Genomic DNA, 22,097 nt, shown 5'->3' on the forward strand with positions numbered 1-22,097 from the left:
TCAAATAGTATTTCACCAGCACTATTTTACTCTACTCTGCCAGAGTGTGATAATGGAAGAAGATAATAAGTGGCAATCCTGCTACTTTTTTATCAGTCAGTATATCTGGCATTCCAATATTCCTGAATAAGAATTAAAGTGTATTCACAAGAAGTCTATCAAACTCCATAGAAAGACAAACTAGCCTATCCATAGGGAACTTAAATTCATTTTATCAGATAATTATTTCTCTCAAGAGACACATCTATTTGCTTCATCTCAAGATAATGGCCTTAGTTTTTTTTTAATGAATTAAAACACCTCATTGTAACAACTCATATATTCAAGTTAGTAGCTTATGTTAAACTGGACAGGTAGGAATATTAATGTAATTCCAATTAAAAGAAGATTTAGAACTCAAGAAACAGCTGCCAATCTAAATTATCCAACAAGATTTTTGAAAGTAACCTGAAAGATAAGAATTTTACTTACAGATACTTGAGTTGTAATGATGGAAATGATGAAATTTTTAGCTCCGATATGTTGTTGTTGCTCAAGTCCAAAGTTTCTAGACTCTGAAACGGCTTCAGATGTTCAGACAAAATGTTGGCAATCTTGTTACTGGTCCTGAAGTTTAAGGGCAATAGGCAAAGACTGTCATTTCCAGAGTAAACACATCTTAACTACACAACTCTGGCAAATATTAGCTCTTAATTCCCCTACTCAAAAATAATTTTGAATTACAGAAAAGCAGTAAAGTATGTTCTCTATGCATAATATTAATCCAAAATCATAAATTGGAATAGTCTAAATAGCTTTTCATTAATATTTCTTAAAATATAATTCCAGGAAACTGTGACAGAAAATGCAGTATTATCAAATTACAGCAATTCATGGCTTTTAAAAAGAGATGCAAAACTCTATAATCACCTATTTCTGAACAGTAGAAATATCTGGCACTTGCATGGAACAGTATACCACAGTATTGTAATGAAACAAGGTTAGAGCTGTTTTCTATTTTCAGCAAACTAATCTCATAGTAGCTAAACACAGTGCTTGGGATTTTTTGAAATCTTCCTTGGCATGGAAGACCAACTGAATTTCCAGAAAAAAACAAAGAGCTAGACTATAAAGGATGGGTGACAATGCAGCCCCCTGAAAAACATTCTGTAATTGTGGAATTACACCTAGTATTCCAATCTACAGATTTTTCTAATGAGTTAGCAAAGAACAAAAATTCTGCATATTAGAGGTCATTACAGGAGTTTTGGACTTCACGTCTGGCCAAACTTCAGCTCAGCATCACACCCAATTCCACAACAAAAAATATGCAACAATCTGAAGATGTGGGTATTGTAGTCTGTTCTCTTTCACTTTCACACATGAACGTTTTCCAGTGATCCTATTTCATGTTCATACCAAGCAACCTACCAGTTTTTCCACCTGAGATGCATAATGTACAGATTCATACACTGCACATCAGCAGCATTACTGTTCAGGGCTACCACTACACAGGGGAAAGCAGATCACAACCAATTAAACAAATGTAACCTGGAATAATTCTTGTAACTGTGTAAGTTCAAGTCATTCTAGCTGTGGTACATTCTATACCTTGCTTGATAATGACAAAGATTTAGGAGCTTTTCCCAGATCCTAGAGATTGCAGGCAAAAGCAATTTTAGTAAAACTATCAACAAGAATATTAATTCTGGAAGGTGTTTACCTTTACAGTAAATACTTGCTCTGGATCAAACAGTAAGCCACAAAGGTAGCATGGACAACTCTCATGTATTCAAGGGGTGTGGGGGAACTACTGCTCAAGACAAAGAAGTCCTAACTCACAAACTGAACCAGAAGTGAGATTAATGGGCTTTCTGACCACATATGGGAATGGGTAAATGATCCTGCAGCCCCTCCAATGCTCAGCTTGTATCATGTTTCATTCCTTAGGCCGTCTGGTATACGTACACTGCATTATTTAACTCTTAGCTGAAAGTATTTATAATAAATGGAAACAAATTACTTTAATAAAAAACAACAACAAATACCACCACCGTGTGTCAGTTCCACCAGCCAAATAAGAATGTGAGTTAGAGAACATAACAGGTCATAGAGCCTTTATGCATTAGTTTGTTTACAAGGTAATTACTAACAAGGTATTAAAACTGCCAATTACTTGAGTGACGAATAAAATTTTCCTTGCAGTAAAAGTGTGCTCCAGCAGAAGCCAGCAATTTCCTGAACTGGCCACCTCCTAAATTGCAGTGTGAAAGTGTTCAGTTATAAGACGGCTTGCACAGTACTGTCTTTGTGTCAGCATTGCTCCATAAAACAGAAATTCCTCACAACTGGCAGGATAATAGCCCCTGTATTACAAACTTTAGTTGGACCTAATGGAACCGAATAAAACCCTTACACCATCTTCAGAGTAGCACTTACACCATTACCGGACACAGACCAAGTTACAACAACAAAAAAAAAACAAACAAAAAAAAAACCAAAAAAAAAAAAAAAACCAAAAAAAAAACCTGCAACTTTTTTGCTTCAGGAAAATTTTTCTTTTTTTGAGATGGTAAGGCCATATTGAGGAGAGACGAGCAACTCCTTTTGCTCACTGCAACTGCACTACACATCACAGTCCTAGTCCATCTCACAATCAGAATCAAACCAGCCCTCCCTCACTGCACCTTCCAGCTTAATCATATTTGTAGAAGTTACTCAGTTGCAAAATAGCTGAACAGTTCACTCCCTATTGCTCCAACACCCTAGTCCAGTTTCTCTTCAAAAGAATGTAAGTATAATAATTCACATCTGAAAGATTATTCAGCACTGAAGATATCCAAATAGTTCTAGTTTAAGACCCAACTTCAGTTACAATGAGAAAGTTTAACTCTGATTTGATTTTTCTTCATAATCATTGCTTAAGCAAATTGAAAAGAATAGTGTATCACCCACCTCCAAACTACCAAATCATCATCAAAATTAGTCAAGGACACATCTGAAAACACAAGCCTACCTAATATCAGGACAGAAGCAAAGAGCACAAACGTGGACACAATGCCGTAAAAGTTTTTTCACTGAGAGGAGGGTGGGGATAAGAAAACCCAAAGAAAAATCTCCTGTGTGATGGTACTATTGCTGTGTTCAGACAAAAGGCGCTGCATACACTTCACTGGTTTAATTTCACAGGCCTTCAAGGCGAGATGAGAGAAACAGAGATTCCCTGCAACAAGAAAACCAGCACATCAAGTTTGCCCAGAAACGAACCTGCAGCAATTTGATAACAATTTCTTTATGTGGAAGGACCAGCAACATGCTACAGCTTCCTTACAACTTCTTCAGTTGCAGCAATAGCAGCAGGAGCACCAAGGAATGCAGATAAACCCACCAAAAAGATCTACATGAATTTAAACGTGCTTTTTGCAATCTGATTGCCTACACCCTGACTTACAGCAAAAAACCTCACAAACCAACAACCATGAGTGCATACAGCCTGCTTTAATTACTTCTACATAAGCCTGTGCAAATACCAGCTTAAGAGAGAATACCAGTTTTTCTCTATGGGTAAGAGAAACCTTAGCTTTCCTTCTCAACATTCAGGACTTGAAACGTACCAATAGGCCAGAAATCGTGTAACAGCCCTCTTAATCCTGATCTTAAGATTTGTTCTATATAACCAGCTGCCATGTATCTGACATAATCACTTGTACTTTCTTCACTCTGGGGAAATAAAAAGCAGGTCAGAAACTTCTGTATCCATTTTGTTGAGCATCTACTTAACACCTTTCAGATATAAAAGCTCCTAAATGTTAAACTTCCCCCCCCGCCATCCCCCCAGTTTTTAGAGCTATGAGACAGTCATACTGTCTCTTGATAAAGATTATCAGTATGAAATGTTTTCTACCTTAGAAAAATATCCACATAAGCTGCATGGTCCTGATGTGTTGTAACTCATCATGCACATTGTAACATGGAAAATCCAAGGCAGAAACAGATTAGGACCTGAAGTCCTGTCTTTAGTTTCTCTTTGAAATCTCAGCACAGAAAAACCACTCCTGCACTTCCAGTATAACTTTTTCTTCCAGCTGTATCATGATCTGCAGCACTTTAAAAAACTTTGGATCTCACCCTACTATCCAGACAAGGAGGTATGTGTAGGAGGCTGGAGGTGGAGCAACCTAGTAAAAAACAAATTGTATAGAAAGACAGCTTTGGAGAAGAGTCCATGCAGCCTGCTCTGCATAATTGTTAGATATAAAGTAACTGTCTTAACATATGTGTATAACTGGACTAACACAGTACCTGCTCTCCCTCAACTAAACCCTGAGAAGCAGAATAATCTGAATCACAAAAAGGAAATTAAACCATAGTGGAATCTCCTGCTGGAAAACAAGAGTAAAGAGGGGGGAAAAAAAAGCCTTCTGCTAGGACTGGATGCATCTTTCTGACCAGTGATAAGGCTGAGACACGGAAATTCACAGATGCGTAGTCTGACCAGACTAGAGCTTTTGGAGGCAGCTGTATCAGAGTCCTTACAAAACTAACATGACTGCCCATATCTGAGCACCTTCTGGGTGGTCTCCACTGCGTGACACTACAACTCACAGCCTCCTTTCAAATTTTTTTGGGTTTTTCACCTGTTCTTCCCATCATTCACTAGCTGACATCATATTCATATAGCTGGCATATTCTTTCTTACAGTCCCCCTTCTCCCCTCCCAAACTCCTTTGGGAGCAATGATGTAATGATGTTCTTCCACACTGTGTGGAAGAAAACTTAAGCAAAAAGAAAAAACAAATTATGTTAAATGCAAAGGACTGGAAATGCTGGAAGATACATACCTTGTGGTTTTTATGATAAGACTGGACAATTTTAAGGAACTCTTATCTCTGAGAAGAGCCTCAGTGACTACTACTTCAAGAAGAGCAAAAATGTTCTCTTTTTCTTCAATTTCTACTCATTTGAGTACTGGGCAACATTGTAATGAACAATCACATTATTTAAAATACTGAAATTTTAGTTTTAAGCAGAATACTACCCTTACAAAAAAGCAGCTTCTGATATGAATGGGACTACATGCTCTTCTCACCATTAAGACACCCAACTGGACTGAATTAAGAAAGTCTGGTTTTGTTTTTTTTAATATTTGCAAGTGTTAGTCATAGAAGTATTGCAAGTGAAACTCTTTTTTCTCCAAGACAAAGTAAGCAGAAATAGAGCCCAGATTCCGTCTCACTTCCAGTTCTACTGGTAGGTTTACAAGTCTGATGTCTCTCTCACATATGAGCTTCTTGCCTTCCTTGCAGCAAGCAGTTCCTTCTTTTGAAGGTCTCCTTCATTCCATGATCCATGCCTCTCATTCCTCTTTCAAGCCAGATATCAGAAAGACTCTGGTTTTATATTTTGTGTTTTTTATATTACACAGGCATAACACAAAATGAAAACTCAGAACTCTGTAGGATACTGATACCCTGTCCAAAACTTGAAACCAAAGGTTTATTGATTCCCAAATCAAACATAAACTGTGAAAGGGGAAAGATGCAGACTGAAACAACTCTGTGATCAGATCAAAAAGAAAGAGACAAATCCAAACTTTCAAAAACATGATACTTCCATAACAATTCTCTTCTGATTCCAGTCATAGTACCAATATGCAACTAATTAAGTTTTCCTTCCAAACTCTCTTCTTAATACCCTGCTGTCTGTTTCCAATTCAGTTTTCTGGCTTTTCCAAAATAATCACAAGTTACTTAGCATGTGATAGGCAAGTGAATGTGTAAGTTCATCCCTTTATTTTAACAACTGCAAACAAAAGCAATGCAAGCATAACTATTTTGGCAAAAGCTGACAACAGGAATAGCCCATTGCAGACTTAGTGAGCTGTGTGACAGTTAATGCTAAAATCTTGGAAAATTTTAAGTATGACTTAGATAAAATTAGCATAGTTCCCTTATTATAAATCATCTTTCTAATCTAATGTATAGAGCTCCTAAATAAAAACACCTATTCTTTATCGTTACAGAGTAACCCCCCCTTTTAGAGGGTGCAGACCAAAGTTTAGGCAGTTTAGACTGCACACCCCTCTAGATGCACCCCTAACTTCAATCATTCAAGGTGAGCAATGTTCCCCCATCCACTTCTCTTTCACTCAAGGCACAAGTGATTTTAATGCTCTATTGCAATCACCACCACCAATTCTCTAAAATATAATCCAAACACTTATGCCTGACCTCTCATTTTCATTTTCACTTCTCTCATTTTCTATATCATATGCCCCACTCCTCCGTAAAATTCCTACCACTCTTCCATTCTCTCATATCAGAACAGTGCTCTCTATTTTTGTTGTCCATTACGATTCTTTTTAATTCACCTTTTCCTTTACCACTCTGATCAGAAAATCATGACAGATTTATCCACTGCAAATAGCTCATAAAATTTGCATTCTTTTCCATTCTCATTGCAAAAGCATTAATCTAGGCTCTCACTCACACAATTTTTGCTACAACAAACTCTGGGTTTCTATGTACTTCTCTTTCCCATCATTCAGCCCAAACTGCTGTCATAAAAATTGAGTTTCCATGTCTGTAAGTCTGACTAAGTCAGGTTTCTTTACAAATTCTTTCATTTACTTCCTCTTAAGTCTCCACACCAAATGTCAAAGACTGCAAGAGCTAATTCCAGTAACTTCCTTGTTCAAGTTTTTTGCTAACAACTTCAGACCAAGTCACACATGGTTTACCACCACTCTCAGTTTTGGGACATTCTCCAAGTAGCCTTATGCCTGAAGCCCAGTCTGGCATTCCTCTATCCCTTCTTTCAATCCTTCTTCAAAACATTCTCTTCCAGGCAGCGTCCAAATCTTAATCCTTCCCATAATAAAGTGGTAGCTGAAGAGATGACAAGGATGTAAAATATTTGACCAATGTTTTCTTCGTACTGGGATCCAGACTCCAGTTTAGTATGCTAGCTTTATAAACAAACAATACCACTTTCTCTGGCAAGCATAGAAGGGAAAGGCATTCACTCCTAGTGAATGTAAGCTTTCATTTTCAGGAGTTTCATCTAAACATCTTTCTTGTGACTGCAGCTTTCTAACTGCATACCGAGACAGTGTTCTCTGGATTTTACACACAGCTTTCACTCCCAGACCACTGTGAGATGACACAGGCAAACTTCTCATACCTATCCTTCTGTCTTTACTGCAGGCCTTTCACAGAGCTTTAAGTAACTGCCACAAAGTGCAAACTATCACTCTTATTTCCAAACTGTCAGCTGGGACAAATGCATTATTTACTTTGAGTGTTTGCTTCAACTGAATTTTGTTTCTCAATATGACTATCTGAAGTCTGATCCAGGATGCCTATTATCAAATAACATACATAAATACACTTTTCCACATTTTAAACAGAAAGGGACGCACAATACTAAAAAAAAAAAAAAAATCCCTTCTCAATAGTAGAAGGGATTGTCACTTTTCTTCAGTAACTATGTTTGTGCATAAAGTAAGATAAGTAATCAGGCTGATTTTGTAATGGCTGATCAGAAAGCTAAATTTAAAGCTGAAATAGTTTTTTCTTACTATGAAAACTTGTGACCTATGCAGTCACCGAGGACTGGCTACTTTACAGTTCTTTTGTGTTGTATTTATCTCCTGACCTTTTCTTTAAGTACTTTTTGTTCATTTACAATTTTAAACATCCAGGATACAAGATAAATCCTCAAAGTCAGTAAATTTAAATTCAGCACATATTGACAGAAAGACATTACAAGCTAAAGGCTGTAGAAAACCTTCAGAGAAGTGGCTTGTGGATTCTGTTCATCGTCTAACAAACACATGGCCACATTTCAAAAAACTGCCTCAATTTTGGCAGCACTTTTAAGTATCTCCGAACTCAAAAGTGAATGGCCCCTGCCTTAAAGGCTTCCTGTACAGACAGAGTTGGAGGATTCCCCCAGCACAGCAGAGAAAAAACCTCTACCATGTCACATTTTCGTTATGTCTCTCATAAGCAGAAGATTTCACATTCTAAGAAAAAAAAAAAGTGAAGCAGGAACCTAATATAAAACACACATTAATGTAAGACTTGAAAAACATTCCTGACCTGTGAATCATTCATGCACCCTTTAAGTTCCACACCACGACTTTTTCATTTTCCTCTCTGGCTTTACTACAATCAAGTATTTGTGTTCTAGACTAATATGATCAGTCCTTACAACGTAACAACTTGCATCACCTACGCCATATGCTCTAGCGCCTTTAAATAAAATATCTCCAATAAAATGTAAAATTACAAGTCTATTTAACATGCCATTCTTGAAAACTGGTCTAATGTTAGAATTTCACTATATGCACTAAAGACTTGTGCATGAACAGCTCTTCTAGTACCTACTGACTACAAGTGCATTACTACAGAACATATCCTGGATGTGGGCAATGAGAAACATGGGGGCTTTAGAACTAGTTTTGCATGTATGGTTTGATAAGAACAATAAATTCTAGTTGGAGAGACAGGATACTTCAATAGTCAAAGCTGTTCTGTCTCTTCACAGTCACTGCCATCTCCCATTTTTCACAGTACTCAAGGATACAGTGTACTGATGATGTTGGACTGTGTCTATAACTATATTTTTTTTTAATTCTGCGAGTAAAAGTTGCATGGGTTTCTTACTTAAACTGTATATCCTAAAACAAAACCTTACATAACATTGTTGAATTTGCAAATCAGTCTCTTCCTTACAAAGTACTAGTAACATTAGAAGTAGTTAATATTTTCAGAAAAATTTTAAAGCAAAATCCCTATGTAAAAAGCAGTTGGTAGTTAAAACACCAAACAGGACTTCTAGACAAGGCTATTGTACTTACACTATTTGGTTTCAATCTGTTTCTGGATTTTACCCCTAGGTCCAAAACTACAACTGCAATAGACCTGAAAGGCAGTATTAGTTTTCTTCTCATGTGTCAAGATTGCTGGTTCAGGCAGATTTTTAGGATAAATAGGACAGAACTGGTACATCTTGGATAAGCAATGTCATTAGAATGGAAACAATACTCAGAACTTTCACTTGTTCTCCTGGAATGGGCATTAGTGCCCATTTTTGTACCCGATACAAAAGCAATCTATCTATCTTGGAATAGTAAAAAGTAAACTGTTTTTTCTCCATGAAAAGAATAATTCTCTACTATAAGAATTTAAAGCAATTCTCCATTAATTTAACTGTTTTTACATTTACTTCAGGAATGCAAACTAGAAAACTTCTAACATATTTTCCTTCCAGGGATAGATAAATATACTTACATTCGCATGTGTGCTGTCTGCACATTATATACCTGCACATTTATATACCTGTAAGCAGTAGTTAAATCCAATACTCTCCTCAAAAGCTTATGTTGACAGCACGTGGGGGACGTGACCTCCTGGCTAGAGCTATTATGCCAACAATCTCTAGCAAATACCCAAACTTCCCTCGTCCTTCATGCTTTCTCTTATGGAAGATTATATAAAAGGGCTTGGTGGCTGTGCAAAAAGAACACCCTGCAATTTAATTTTCAGAGACTTGACCTACACCTCCTGACCAGATATACCCCAAACTACCACCCATGTAGCTTACAGTAGTATCCAGATTCCCAGGAGGCTCACAAGCTCTGCTCACAAGCTCTAACAAGATATACTCATCACATGAATAAAATCACAGATATATCTCCAGCCATGTATCGAGAGTGTGCCTGAATATCCTTGTATACTCCCTCCTTCACACTGACACATCTCCCAGGGTGGTGGTGAGGGGGTGTGCCTGCCTGATACTTTTCATTCCCAAGATGCTCAACCCTCAACTGGCATTGCTAAAAACAAAATATTAGCATTGCTGTTTCATGTTACAGACAGACCGGGACCATGAGACTGGGATCATCTCCTGTTTTGGTATGTTTATCCTGAATAATTCATTAGTATGTAAATAACTCATTTAGATAAAATATCAACTGGATATCTAGAAATGAGGTAGCTCCAAAAATGGAAACTGGACTAACATGATAATCCACTCATGCTTGTCTATATCCTTCAAAGAATTCAGACATACATGGCTGTGTGGAGATACCTGCACTATTATGGAGACATATCAGCAGTGTAATTTCCTCTGCAGGGCAAAAAAATTCTTGCAGAACATGTAAAATGCCAAGGCTCCCCAACTCAGTGAGTATTCTTCACAAATCAAAGAAAAAAACGTGTAATAGAGCTTCTTCAACAATGAAGATACTGGCAAGAAAATACAGCATTCCTGGAAGATTCCTTGGAGAAAAAAAAAAAAAAAATCTGGCTTTTCAACTGTCTGTAATGAACCAACATATATGTATCTCATAAGAAGTGTAATCAAATCTAGAAAACTATCACTCTCTTTTCTGCTATCACTTGAAAGCCAGAACAAAGACTCAACATGGAAACAGTGGTTTGCTTTGGAAGGGCTTCACAACCCCCTTTCTTATAAAAGTTTAAAATCCTGGAGAAAGTCATCACATGTTTCTCTGAAGAGTGACTCTAAAACTTTAATTGTTCCATATGTGTTCTCTTCACATGACTTAAGATATATTAAATCAGTTCAATTCAATCCCTTCAAATAACATCCACCACAGAAAAACCAAATGCTAGGATTTCTAAAAGAAACCCTAGCATTAGATTGAGTATCTGTCCATTCATGCTACCACAACACCTATATGTTTTTATGCCAAACAGCTGTATGTTTATTTCTCTTTATTTACTGTTTTCTATGAAATTAAGTTTAATATCTTTACATAAATAATATCCAACCAGTAAGAACAGGAGGCTCAGGGAAGACCTTACTGCTCTCTAAACTACCTGGAAGGAGGTGGGAGTTAATGGAATTCTGTCATGATTTAACCCATCAGGATCTCAGCCAAGTCTCTTCTCTGAAGTAACAATAGGACAAAAGAAAATGGCCTGAAGTTGTGTCATGGAATGATTAGACTGGTATTAGGAAAAATTTCATCATGGTAAAGGCTGTGAAGCATTGTAACGGGCTGCAAAGGGAAAGGGATTAAGCCACCATCTCTGGAGGTAGTTACAAGATGTGCATATGTGGCTTTAACAGACATGGTTTAGTGGTGGCCTTGACAGTGCTGAATTAATGGCTGGACCTGATAATCTTAAAGGTCTTTTTCAACTTAAACAATTCTATTATTCTACTCTAGGTTTAAAGAAAAGCTGTGCAAAGGAGACAAGATGATTTATTTTTGGACAATACAATACAACTCTAATTTTATGTTCTATGTTCATCTGTTTTGATATAGAACAAACAATTATCTTAACTACTGAAGTAGTTAACAATAAAGTAATTATTTCTGCCATATTAAACTCCAGGAATCTCTGCTGTAGTTGTAGAATAGGTATTAAATCTCAGCTGTAGCACAGTTACGTTCAGTAATCTCCTTATCCACACACAAAATTAGAATGAAAACCAGCTAACACCCAACCAGAGCAACTTTAACTGCATTAGTAGTGTGACAAAAACTTTTAGGAAATACTTATTTTTCTTTCAAGTGTTAGCATATACAGATCTAGCACAGATCTAACAAAGATTTTTCCATGTTTGACTGCCTGAGTAAATGTCCCAAGCCATGCACATAAGGATACGAAACAAACAATTCAACAGTGACTGATAATTACTTATTCTCTCAAAGGAATACCAAAATTTTTGCACAGCTGCAAAAGAATGATTTTAGCTTCCTCTAAGCAACAATTGTTGAGTTTCCATAAGAAGGAGAAATGCTAAGAATTCAGAAATAAATCAAGACTATATAAACCACTTTATTATGCTAACATTTCTAGCCTTGTAGTAAAAAGGACCTTAGCAAGGTGGTAAATATATATATATATATATATATATATATATACACACATATATAAAAAATAAATAAAATGTTTAGATCAATTACATGCTTGAATGCTATGCCAGTGTAAAAGTAACGCCAATGCTACTGCAAAATAAAATATGTGCTTAAATTCAACAGTTATTTGTCAGACACCATCTGCTTTTTCTTTCACTCTTTTCTGATTCTGATCTGTAAGAAACCACATCAGTATCAAATGTCACTTAGTTCTTATTCAAACAGAGCAGCCCAGACACAGCGGCTGCACCAGCTGACTTGGCTGACCTAGGCCTAGAGTAAAAACAAACCCCTATAAATCACCAGATGTAAGCAATTGAATAGTGATCAATTTAATTAACTGAACAGCTCTCCAAAGTTTATTGTATTGTTTTAACCCTTCAGGATTCTTCAAGAAAGGTAACTTGCAATTTGTATTCAAGGACAGGACCTGGCCAGAGGGATACATATTGTTAGCTTTAGACACTTTAGATTCCCATTGATAAAACACAAATCCCACACATGAAAATCAGGTCTTTTTTCCTAACTAACAGTATGATAGTGACTACTTTTCTACATCTTCCTTCAACACTTTATTGAAACTAAATCATGAGTAATGCCAATGCTACTGCACAGAAAAGGAATCCAATTAATTTATCGTTACAATATCACAAATAAGATTTCCTTTAAAATCAATTTTTTGTTTATGGGCTCTATATGCCTTTTACCACCTTATAGTCACATTACAAATGAACACCAAGTAACTGACTCATTTCTTTCATGAAATGCAATGAACATGGACACAATCACGTGTCACAATTTTATGTATTAACTGCAGTAAAAAAAAAAGTGCCACATGTTAAAATGGGCTCCAAAAAAAAATTTTCAAGACATTGGCACAGTATCTTCTAACCTAGATACTTGTTCTGAAGCTGCATCTCAAGGGGATTTCCCTATATCATCCAGTGAAATTAATGGAGTTCTGCCATGATTTAACACATCAGGATCTCATCCAAGATGCACAACGACAGAGTATAAGTCTTGTTTTAAAGACAGCACTGTACAAGTTTGTGTAATATTTACAGATGCTTGTACAGTGCCTAGTACAACAGGACTGAGGCTTCTGGGTACTACCACAACATAAATTAATTCTAATGCAGTCTTTGTATTTGGGAAGCACAAAAACTACAAGGATTAAGCTCAATTATACACATTATAAAGAACTACTAAATAATATGACATAATCAACTTCCTAACCACAAGCTGCTCTATTTCCAATTATTTTGCTTTAATCTCTGTAATGTACATATTTCCATGAACATTGTAGAGTCAGTTCCACTAACCAGGGACAAGAGTAAGATTTACTTACAAAGACAGAAGAGTTATATTTGCTGAGACTGGTCCCAGATCCGGAATGATCTCCAGTTCATTGTTGTTCAACTTCCTATTAATATTACAAAAGAGAGAGTTAACTTTGATGTTAATCAGAAGCATGTACATTAGACTTGCTAAACTGCTGAACTGTGTCACCTCAAAATTAAAAAATAATTCCAGTTTCACTTAATGTGAAATATCAGAACAGCAAGTATCTTTGTTGTTCAAGCAACCATCCCTAGAGAAATAACTATACAATTAGCATACACAAACACAGGTTGGGTATTTTTGGTTGGGGTTTATGTTTTGGTATGTTTTTTAATTAAGACAAATTAACTTACACTTCCTGAAGACTATGAAGGTGATCCAAGATACTGGTCTTGATTGAAGATAATTTGTTGTGACTTAAGTCCCTATGAGGTTACAAAAATAAACAACCTGTCAGTTTTGCCATACGGTATCAGGTAAAGCAGTGCAATTTCAATCCAAATTATGTTCTCACTTGTCTCCAAGTACATAAAAAGATTCCTTTTATTAGCAAAATTATAACAAACTTATTTGCTTACACAAGGTATAAATATACAAATACAAATGTAAATACCTTGATCACTGCTAGCAGTGTCAAAGGAACTCCTAGTATCTCTGAACAATATAGAACTGTTCACTTGAATGTGCATAGAACCCATGGAAAACATCTTAAGATTTTGACTCAGATACACCAACAACCCCTCTCCCACATCTCCTCACAACAAAAAAACATGGCTGTAACAACCTCTTGGTTACTTCAACAAGGAAAATTCAAAAAACAATAGTCATTGTAGTCTCATTCCTTGGGTTAATGATAATATTTCACTCTTTTCACCCACATCTCAAAAGCAATGCAGAGCTTACAAATACACCATGAGGACCACAAATAAATCGCAACTGTATCTGCATGCTTCCACAAAATTCTGGACACCATTCCCACATAACCAAATTTAATAGTGATCTTAAGAAATAGCAGAAGAAAACAGACATAGCAAGGGCTAATTCTGAGTTTTAAGATGTCTATATACTGGTGATATCAATACCACACTTAATTACCCTTGAAGAAGTAGCTTGTGCCATGCTGAAGATCCCAGTATATACTGATGCAGCTTATAAGCAATTGTTAACGCCTTTGCAGCACCAGCTACGAAACAAGTCAGGTACTAGAAACTCTTCTTCTTGACCCCAAGAAATATTTTTTCCTTACAGGTCATGCATCTTTGTACAGTCTCATGCATCCTAAACACTTGACACCATACAAGAGTCCTAAGAAATTTTTTCTGTAGCCTCAGAAGTACTGGAAACATAACACAAATAAGAGTGACTGTACAGTAAAGGACAGAAAAGCTAACTGCAGGAACTCAAACCTGCACGTCTCTAAACCTCTGCACAAGTGGTACAGACTCACAACTCATCTTGTAACCATAACTAGCTCTGTCGAGGGCTCTCAGTCACTCATCCACCAAAACATACACTTTTTTGTTCCCCTACTGGATTATCACTACCTCACCAGTACCAATCCAGCCATCTGCAAGCATTTGTTCCAAGTTAAAACACTGCATTTATCCAAGCCAGCTAACAAAAATGACATTATTTTAGTCAGTTCTTAAATTCACTCCAGTGAGTGTTTGTAACGCAGACACATAAAGAAATGAATCAGCACACCTCAGCAGTGAGCAGCTGTAGTATCAGGTAAAGAGTGCTTTAAAAAGCACCCTTTTGAAAAAAAAATTGCTCACACTCCATGATATTTTTCCCTATGCTAATTCAGCACTTAAGAGTCATCCACCACACCTGGGGTCCCCACCAAGCCACACAAGCATGAAGTGTCATTCCAAGTTGAATCTATGAGGAAACTACACCATTCCTCACTTTTTCTGGGTAAGAGGACTCAGTAGAGTCACCTGTGCTGAGCACACCAAACACAGGTCTGACTGCCATGGACGTGTCTACTCTCCATCCACAGTTCCCGAAGTGAAGAAAGCTGATGAACAGCATATCCCTACTGCACACAGACCAGAACTGGCTTAAATGAAGCCGAGTTCAGGATCTGTGCTAGACATTCTGCCCTGTGACTAAGCCCTGAAAACCCACAGACCCAGAGAACTCCAGTCTCCCTGCATCCGTAACTCCACATCCTCAGATGCAGGTGGAATTCTGCAACCCAGCCAGGCACCTATGTTTCCTTAGCAGAACATGTAAATAGTAAAACTGTTTTAGATTCTCCCAACTGACTCATTCAGTGTTGCCAGGACAGTTTCATCACCAATTCTGTCCTCTCCTACAGTTGGCAATTAAAAAATACCCCCGTAACAATGACAATTAAGCATAAAAAATAATCCCAGGCACGTATGTGTATCATGAGGGGTACCACCAGCACTCAGCTGTAAGGTGTGCTCTGAGCCAGCCAACTGGACCAGGCCCAGTGAGTTGCTGAGCTGTGGCATGAGAGCCTGGTTCAGAGCCACAGGCAGGGAAAAGGTGGGCTGTGCTTCCCAAGCCAGGACTGCACAGGGCAGAGCTGCAGGTGTGAATGGCATTTTCCAGAACAAAAGAAGGGGCTAGGGGAGAGGGAAGGGGAACACATTCCACCACCTTCAGGTGGCCACAGAGGGGATGTTTTCAGAGACTCAGCTCTGGACTCCAGCACCTAATGCATATGCCTTGACTTTCAGGTGTCTAAACCCCTACAGATTTTCCTCTTAACAATGGAAAACTAATGCAGCATCAATGTTTTCAAAAGCCCACTAATTTTAGCTCCACGATTATGATTTTGAGTTCTCCTGAATATTAGGTTAACCACACTAAAGTTAGAGGACTGCATCTTTCACTGCTTAAAAATCTAGTGCAAACATTCTCCAGGCCATACACTGGAGAAAAATCCCTTTGTTTAACATCTGAATGCATTAGCTGCACAGATTTGAAAATCTCACACTACATTCTTAAGTGTAAATACTGAAAAACTATCTGATACAAAAATCTAGACAGAAATCTAACTTGGTCCTTAAAGGCAGAGCAGAGACAGTTTTTACCCTTAAACTTAATTCAATATTTGGCTTTAGTCTCTAGGTATTTTAAGAACTATGCAAATAAACAGCCAAAATTCAGTTAAGTTATGGCTGTTAGTGCCTAACATGTTACTTTTGTTCACGCTTCAGACAAGACTTAGGAATCAGTAATTATTTCAACAAAGAGCTTTCAACACTACTGCTAAAAACCTGCATTTCTTCATTTCACCTAAAAACTCTGCAAAAGGTTTATTTAAGGCAAGTTTGCCTAAAGGACCTACCAGACAGTAACAGACGTGAGTAGATTTGTTCTGCTGGAGTTAAAACATGTTAAAAAAAAAATCTGGCAAAGTCCTTAAACTATAAAAATCCTGCAATTACAACCACTGCTGTGCATGATCACCACACTGGAGCCAGACACTTTCACTCATAGCTTAAGCTCACATCCATCTGGAGTCTATCAAGGCAACCGTGAGCGTAACTAACACTAGGTTTCAAACTACTTTTTTTGGTGTTTGTTTTTTAACACTAAAGATACATTCACATTTTCCAAGTAGCACCTACTTTAAAAAATACATACATAAAAATTTCTTATGCCTGGTTTACTTACACCAGGTTGTCAAACACAAGATGGAAAAAAAAAATCCCAAAGCAAAAAACCAACAAAAAATGCCCAACCCTCCAGACAATACTGAATTGCCTGTTTCATACAGTATATATGCCTGTCTACCAATAGTTACATAAAATACGTATTATACATATTTTATTAAGCATTACTTCAGTACTACTGGCATAGGAAACTTCATGAAAATTCAGTAAAAAAAGCCCTGCAAGTTACATTTTAAGTTCAATCAGAGTGGCTGGAAGTGAACCAAGAATTAAAATATTTGCCTTTCACTAATAATCTAAGTGAAGCCTAAACCTGTAGAAGTGTTTCAAACTTACAAGCACTGGATTGGTACAATTTTTTTAAATATAAAAATCTATCATCCCAGTTGCAAAGCTACAAGTTTGTTTCAGTCCAATTTGCATTTCTCAACATACCTTAAAACATGTATAAAAAAAGGTGGAAAACTAAATTCTATTTTTCCTTCACAGAAATGGAACTGACATTGTTCAAACATTATTACTATGTCTTTTCCACTTCTGAACTTTCCTTGTATGTTAAAGCTAAATTACAAGAGGGGAGAAAATTCCCTCTGTAATTACTTTTGCTACTAGAATCTCAAAAGTCATAAAAGATAGAACATACTCTAAAAAGTCAGAAATCAGATACATATTAAGAAATTCTCTATAGCAATAGTAAGCATATATACTTCTACTTCACCTCACATTTCTAATAGAAGTGATTGGACATTTAAGTAGAATTGCCTCCACTTGAGAAAGTATACCATAGATTTTATCCCCAAATAATCTGTTCTATGAAAGAAACTATTTTCTTTGTTCCATTACATTTGTATGACCATTTTTTGTAACTCACAAGTCCCAGCATTAGCTGAAACTTAACTGTGAACACCAATGTTTGTGTGATTAAAAAGTGAAAGGAAGCCTAATGCACAGAGAGAGAAAGCAAGTGCTTCTTCACACATTTTATAGATATAACTTTTAGACTCTAACTTAATTTACAACACTTAGTCACAATTATCATCTTCTTCCTTAGAGAACTCAGAAACCTGAGCCCCAAGTCAAATTTTAAAATGCAAATCCAGCAACAGTTCCTTAATCAGTCCCACTGGGGCCTATAGAGCTGCTAATTCAGCAGAAATCAGCAGAGCTGAAAAACAAAAAGCCAGGCTGTAGCTGTTTTAAGACACTGATCCAAAGTGACTCATAAATCAGCTTGCTATGTTGAAGCTTTAGTCTGGAAAATATTGAAAAACAGCTGTGAAAACCATACAGCTTTTTTTCTGGCAATTCTGGTAGAGAACTAGAGGATTTATAAAATGTAAATACTGAAGACGTAATACAAACACAAGTGAAAACCATTTTTCAGACTTTCCCTCCTGCCCCACCGACAGTTGTAGCATTCCTGAGTGAACCTGGCAAGGGGTACTGCAGTGCCAGTGGGAGTTTGCACACATGGAGGACGCTGGCCAGTGCTCAACACTCTTCCTCTTCCATCAGCTCCAACAACCTTACATTCTTGCAATATCAGGATACACACTGTGGAATTAAATGGAAATCCAACTTCAAAACTATCTGTACACAAAGCCATTATAACTGTTTATCAGTTTTCAGCAGACTGTTACCTCTCATGAAAGCAAGGTAATAGAAGAAGGCATTTTTAGCTAAAATCACAGTGAAGCTGGCAATTATGGCCTGTTTACACTCCACTTTGTGAGGATACTTCCATACAATACAGTAGATTCACACCTGCCACCAAGAAGAAGGGGACATCAGACATGTTCATTTTTTTCCCTTCTTCGTCCATTCTGAGATCACTCTTATTTTATTTCAGCAGGGAATGGGAACAAAAAAAGGCATGAAAGTATGCAGCAGGGAAAACCTACTCTCCTTATGGGTGAGTACAAACGGGCAAAGGAAGGTGTAAAGCCTGACATGGGCCTAGACCTTCCCAGGCAGAAGAGCTTCCACTCTCCTGCTTGGGGGTCTCGCCTGTGTATGTTAAGAACGTGGTAAAAAAAGCTGTTGTTTCCTCAAGAGGACTGGAAAGCCTGCAATTAAACTACTAGCCTTTGGCTATACCCACTACAGGGTTTCATGGAAAACACAGTAGACATACAGCAATAAAATTCATAAACAGTCTTTTACAATTTGTAATGTGCAGTTTGTTGCAACAATAATCCAAACTAGTCAAACCTTTTTTGCCTATGTAAAGCTGAACGCATTAATTACCAAATTGCACAATCCCAGGTCCAAGTACTGGGGTAGCTGGAGGTAACAGACAAGGCCACACTCTTCCTTGTTCTTATTAAGAGGGGAAGGAAGAAAGAGCTGGGTACTTCTAAGGCATTTGTCACAAACAAAAGAAATATTTACACAAAAGTGGCCAGACCACATGGTTTGGTGACACCTACAAAGATGTACTTCTGTGAGTTTAAAAGCAAGTGACACAGCTGTCCAATGAGTAATCACAGCAGGGTTTCTTACAACAGACCAAAGCTTATTTATACAAGCGGAACTTATTTTCTCACACTTTTAAAGGAATGTGAACTTACATAAGGGCAATTTACACTACCAAGGGAATTCTAATTAGGAAAATGTCCCTTGTGCTAACAAAAAAAAGCCCTGCAATGTGTTGTATTGTCTCTCGGGAACATAAGTGGAAAAAACAAATTTGGATTACTGCTAACAAAACATGCTTTTTAAAGCAATTCTAAAATAATGAAAAGTTCTGTGATTTTTCCGTTTTTATTTACCACATCTGAATTTTAACAGCATTGATGTATGCTAACCTAAGAAATTAAACTATAACGCTTACCTCATATCAAAACAAAATCCTTAGGTTTTGTCAGAAAACTTAAGTGGGCTGAAACAGTTCAGTATACTGAAACAATTCAAAAAACTAAGAAGAATGAAACATAACAGAAAGCAAAACCAGTTGTTGAATGTAAAGCAGATGCAGTATGTATGTTTCAATCACATAAGGGGGAAAAAAAAAAAAGTTTCTTTCCCCTCACACTTTGGTACACCAGTCCTGGTAATATTCAACTCCCAGAGCCATGCCTCTGTTCAGTTCCATATGGTGTCAATACAGCCATCCACATTTCATGAGTAAAGCAGCATGACCTCCAGACGAGGCAATTGAACAGAATTAGCCACAACTAATTGAAAGTCTTCCTGTTTACTTTAAAGCCCTTATCTCGATCTGCTTTGAAAATGTAATAGAAAATTAATACGACTAATATAGAAGATGTTTCAGTGACAAGCGATTAAAAACAAATGTGAAAAGTCCCTGGGCCATTTTCAAGCTTTTAGGTAGCTGACCTCATTTATGCTTTTTCTATAAAAGTTTGTCACTCAAAGTAACTTTTCCCCAGCTGGCCCTTGAGTTCGCGCTGCTCTGGGTTCGGGCACTGCGCGGCGCCGGGCCGAGCGGGCCCGCGCATCGCCAGCGCCAGAACTACCCAGGAATGAAGAGCTGCACGAAGAAAACCGATAGGAGCTTTCCCAACACACCGACCAGCGTTAACGCGATGACTACTACACGTTGTCCAAGAAAGTCAAGAGAACTTTTTCCTCGCCCTCTCGGACACTGAGCAGCGTTCCCGGGCCGTTTCAGCCGGGCGCTTATCGCCACCACCGTCCGGGGCCGCAGCCCGCCCCAAGGGACGCTGTCCCGCTGCGGTCGCCGGCGACCTCGCCGCACCCGCTGACAGCTCGGCCGCAGCCCCGGCGCTGCCCGCTCCCGCCACCACACCCGCGCTGCCCCCAAAGCCCGCCCGGCCGCGGCTCCGGGGGTAGAAGATGGCGGGCGAGCGGACGCAGACCCCCAGCCCGCCAGGGAGCCCGCCGCCCCGATACTCACAGCTGCACCGCCCCCCGCGGCAGCCGCTCGGGCAGCCGGCTCAACTCCAGGCGGCTGCAGGCGACGAGGTGCCCGGCGCAGCGGCAGGGCGCGGGGCAGCGGGCGGCGGCGGGGCGGCCGCCCAGCAGCAGCGGCAGCAGCAGCAGGAGCGCCGGGAGGACGGCGAGCGCCGAGCGGGGCCGGCGGAGCATGGCGGGCTCGGAGCCGCTGCCCGCGCTCCCGTCCCTGGCGTTCGCCCCACTGACAGAGCCGAGCGCGGCAAGACCTCCTGCTTCTCAGCGCGGGTGGCGGCTGCCGCTCATGCCCCGGAGCGACCGCTGAGGGGGGAAGGCGGTGGGAGATGGGTGTGTAGAAAAAAGTAAAGAAAGCGGGAGGGGACCGCAGCGCCGCCACCGCCGCCAGCCACTCCGCAAACTTTCCGCCACCTCAGCCCGCCTCCGCGCGGCCGGGGGAGCCCCAAGCACGGCCCGCCCCGCCGCAGCCCCCTCCCCGTGCCATGTGACAGCCGCGGCCGGGCCCCGCTGGGCTGGGGCGCGGGATGGCGGGCCAGGGCGGAGGTGCGCCGGCATCGTGCCCCACTGTTGCCAGGCCTTGGCGGTAGCACCCCCGGGCCCCCGCCCCGCAGCACGGCGGGCGCTACTCTGGGATTTTGCTGCTGTCCTCGGCCTCTCCATGGGCGGGCGGGAGCGTGCCCTGTGTGCCCTGAGCGTCACCCACCACGCCCGGGCCGAGGTGAGAAGGCACGAGCACCGTGGCCGCGCTCGCGCCGGGTTTCCCTTTGCCATCACACCAGGTAACGTGTGTCGTGGTAATCCAGAAGCTGCTCCAGAGGCTCTAGGCTTCCCAGCCAAGCCTGGGGTCACTGGCATGTAAAAGGTGAGGTGAGGTTAACTCCTGCCTTCCGGGTCCTACATGGCTAGTCCAGACACCGTAATTAAGCCCATTATGTTCCCCACAGGATCCCGGCTCCAAAGGTTCAGGGAAGTGGGCAGGACGTACAGATTCCACATGTCTGAGGTAATCGATGTAATTTAAGTAAATACCTATTGTTCAACTTCCATATGTAAGCGCGGACCCTGCCACGGAATCAGTTACTGAAGGCTTCACACCCCCTACTCTGCAGAAGCAGCCGCCATCAAGTTGCTCAGGAACACTGCTTTGCTTCCCGTCTTTATAAGTGCACCCGAAAGATGGCAGACATCTAAGACCCTGTGAACTTGGAGCCCCAAGAAGTTTGACAGCTCCAGTATCAAGATTTGTAAGGCTGAAACTTCGTCCCGGTTTTTACTGTTTCCATGTATATCTCATGGTGCAGGGATTTTTATCAAAGAAGCAAAAATAC

General features: G+C 39.5%; 1 protein-coding gene across 2 annotated transcripts in view; it reads right to left on the reverse strand.

The window, feature by feature from the left end:
• Positions 1-21,140, reverse strand: part of LRIG3 (leucine rich repeats and immunoglobulin like domains 3) — a 41,623-nt gene extending 20,483 nt beyond the window's left edge. For both annotated transcript variants that reach the window (XM_039726987.1, XM_039726986.1), the window contains exons 1-4: positions 20,756-21,140; positions 13,573-13,644; positions 13,227-13,301; positions 472-606 (exon numbers count right to left, since the gene is read on the reverse strand). In XM_039726987.1, the coding sequence (XP_039582921.1) occupies positions 472-606; positions 13,227-13,301; positions 13,573-13,644; positions 20,756-20,946 (473 nt within the window). In that variant the 5' untranslated portion in view covers positions 20,947-21,140. The remainder of the gene's footprint in view (positions 1-471; positions 607-13,226; positions 13,302-13,572; positions 13,645-20,755) is intronic.
• Between the last annotated feature and the right edge of the window lie 957 nt (positions 21,141-22,097).

The sequence above is a fragment of the Passer montanus genome, unplaced genomic scaffold, assembly GCF_014805655.1.
Source record: "Passer montanus isolate IOZ18808 unplaced genomic scaffold, ASM1480565v1 scaffold6, whole genome shotgun sequence".
NCBI lineage: Eukaryota > Metazoa > Chordata > Aves > Passeriformes > Passeridae > Passer > Passer montanus.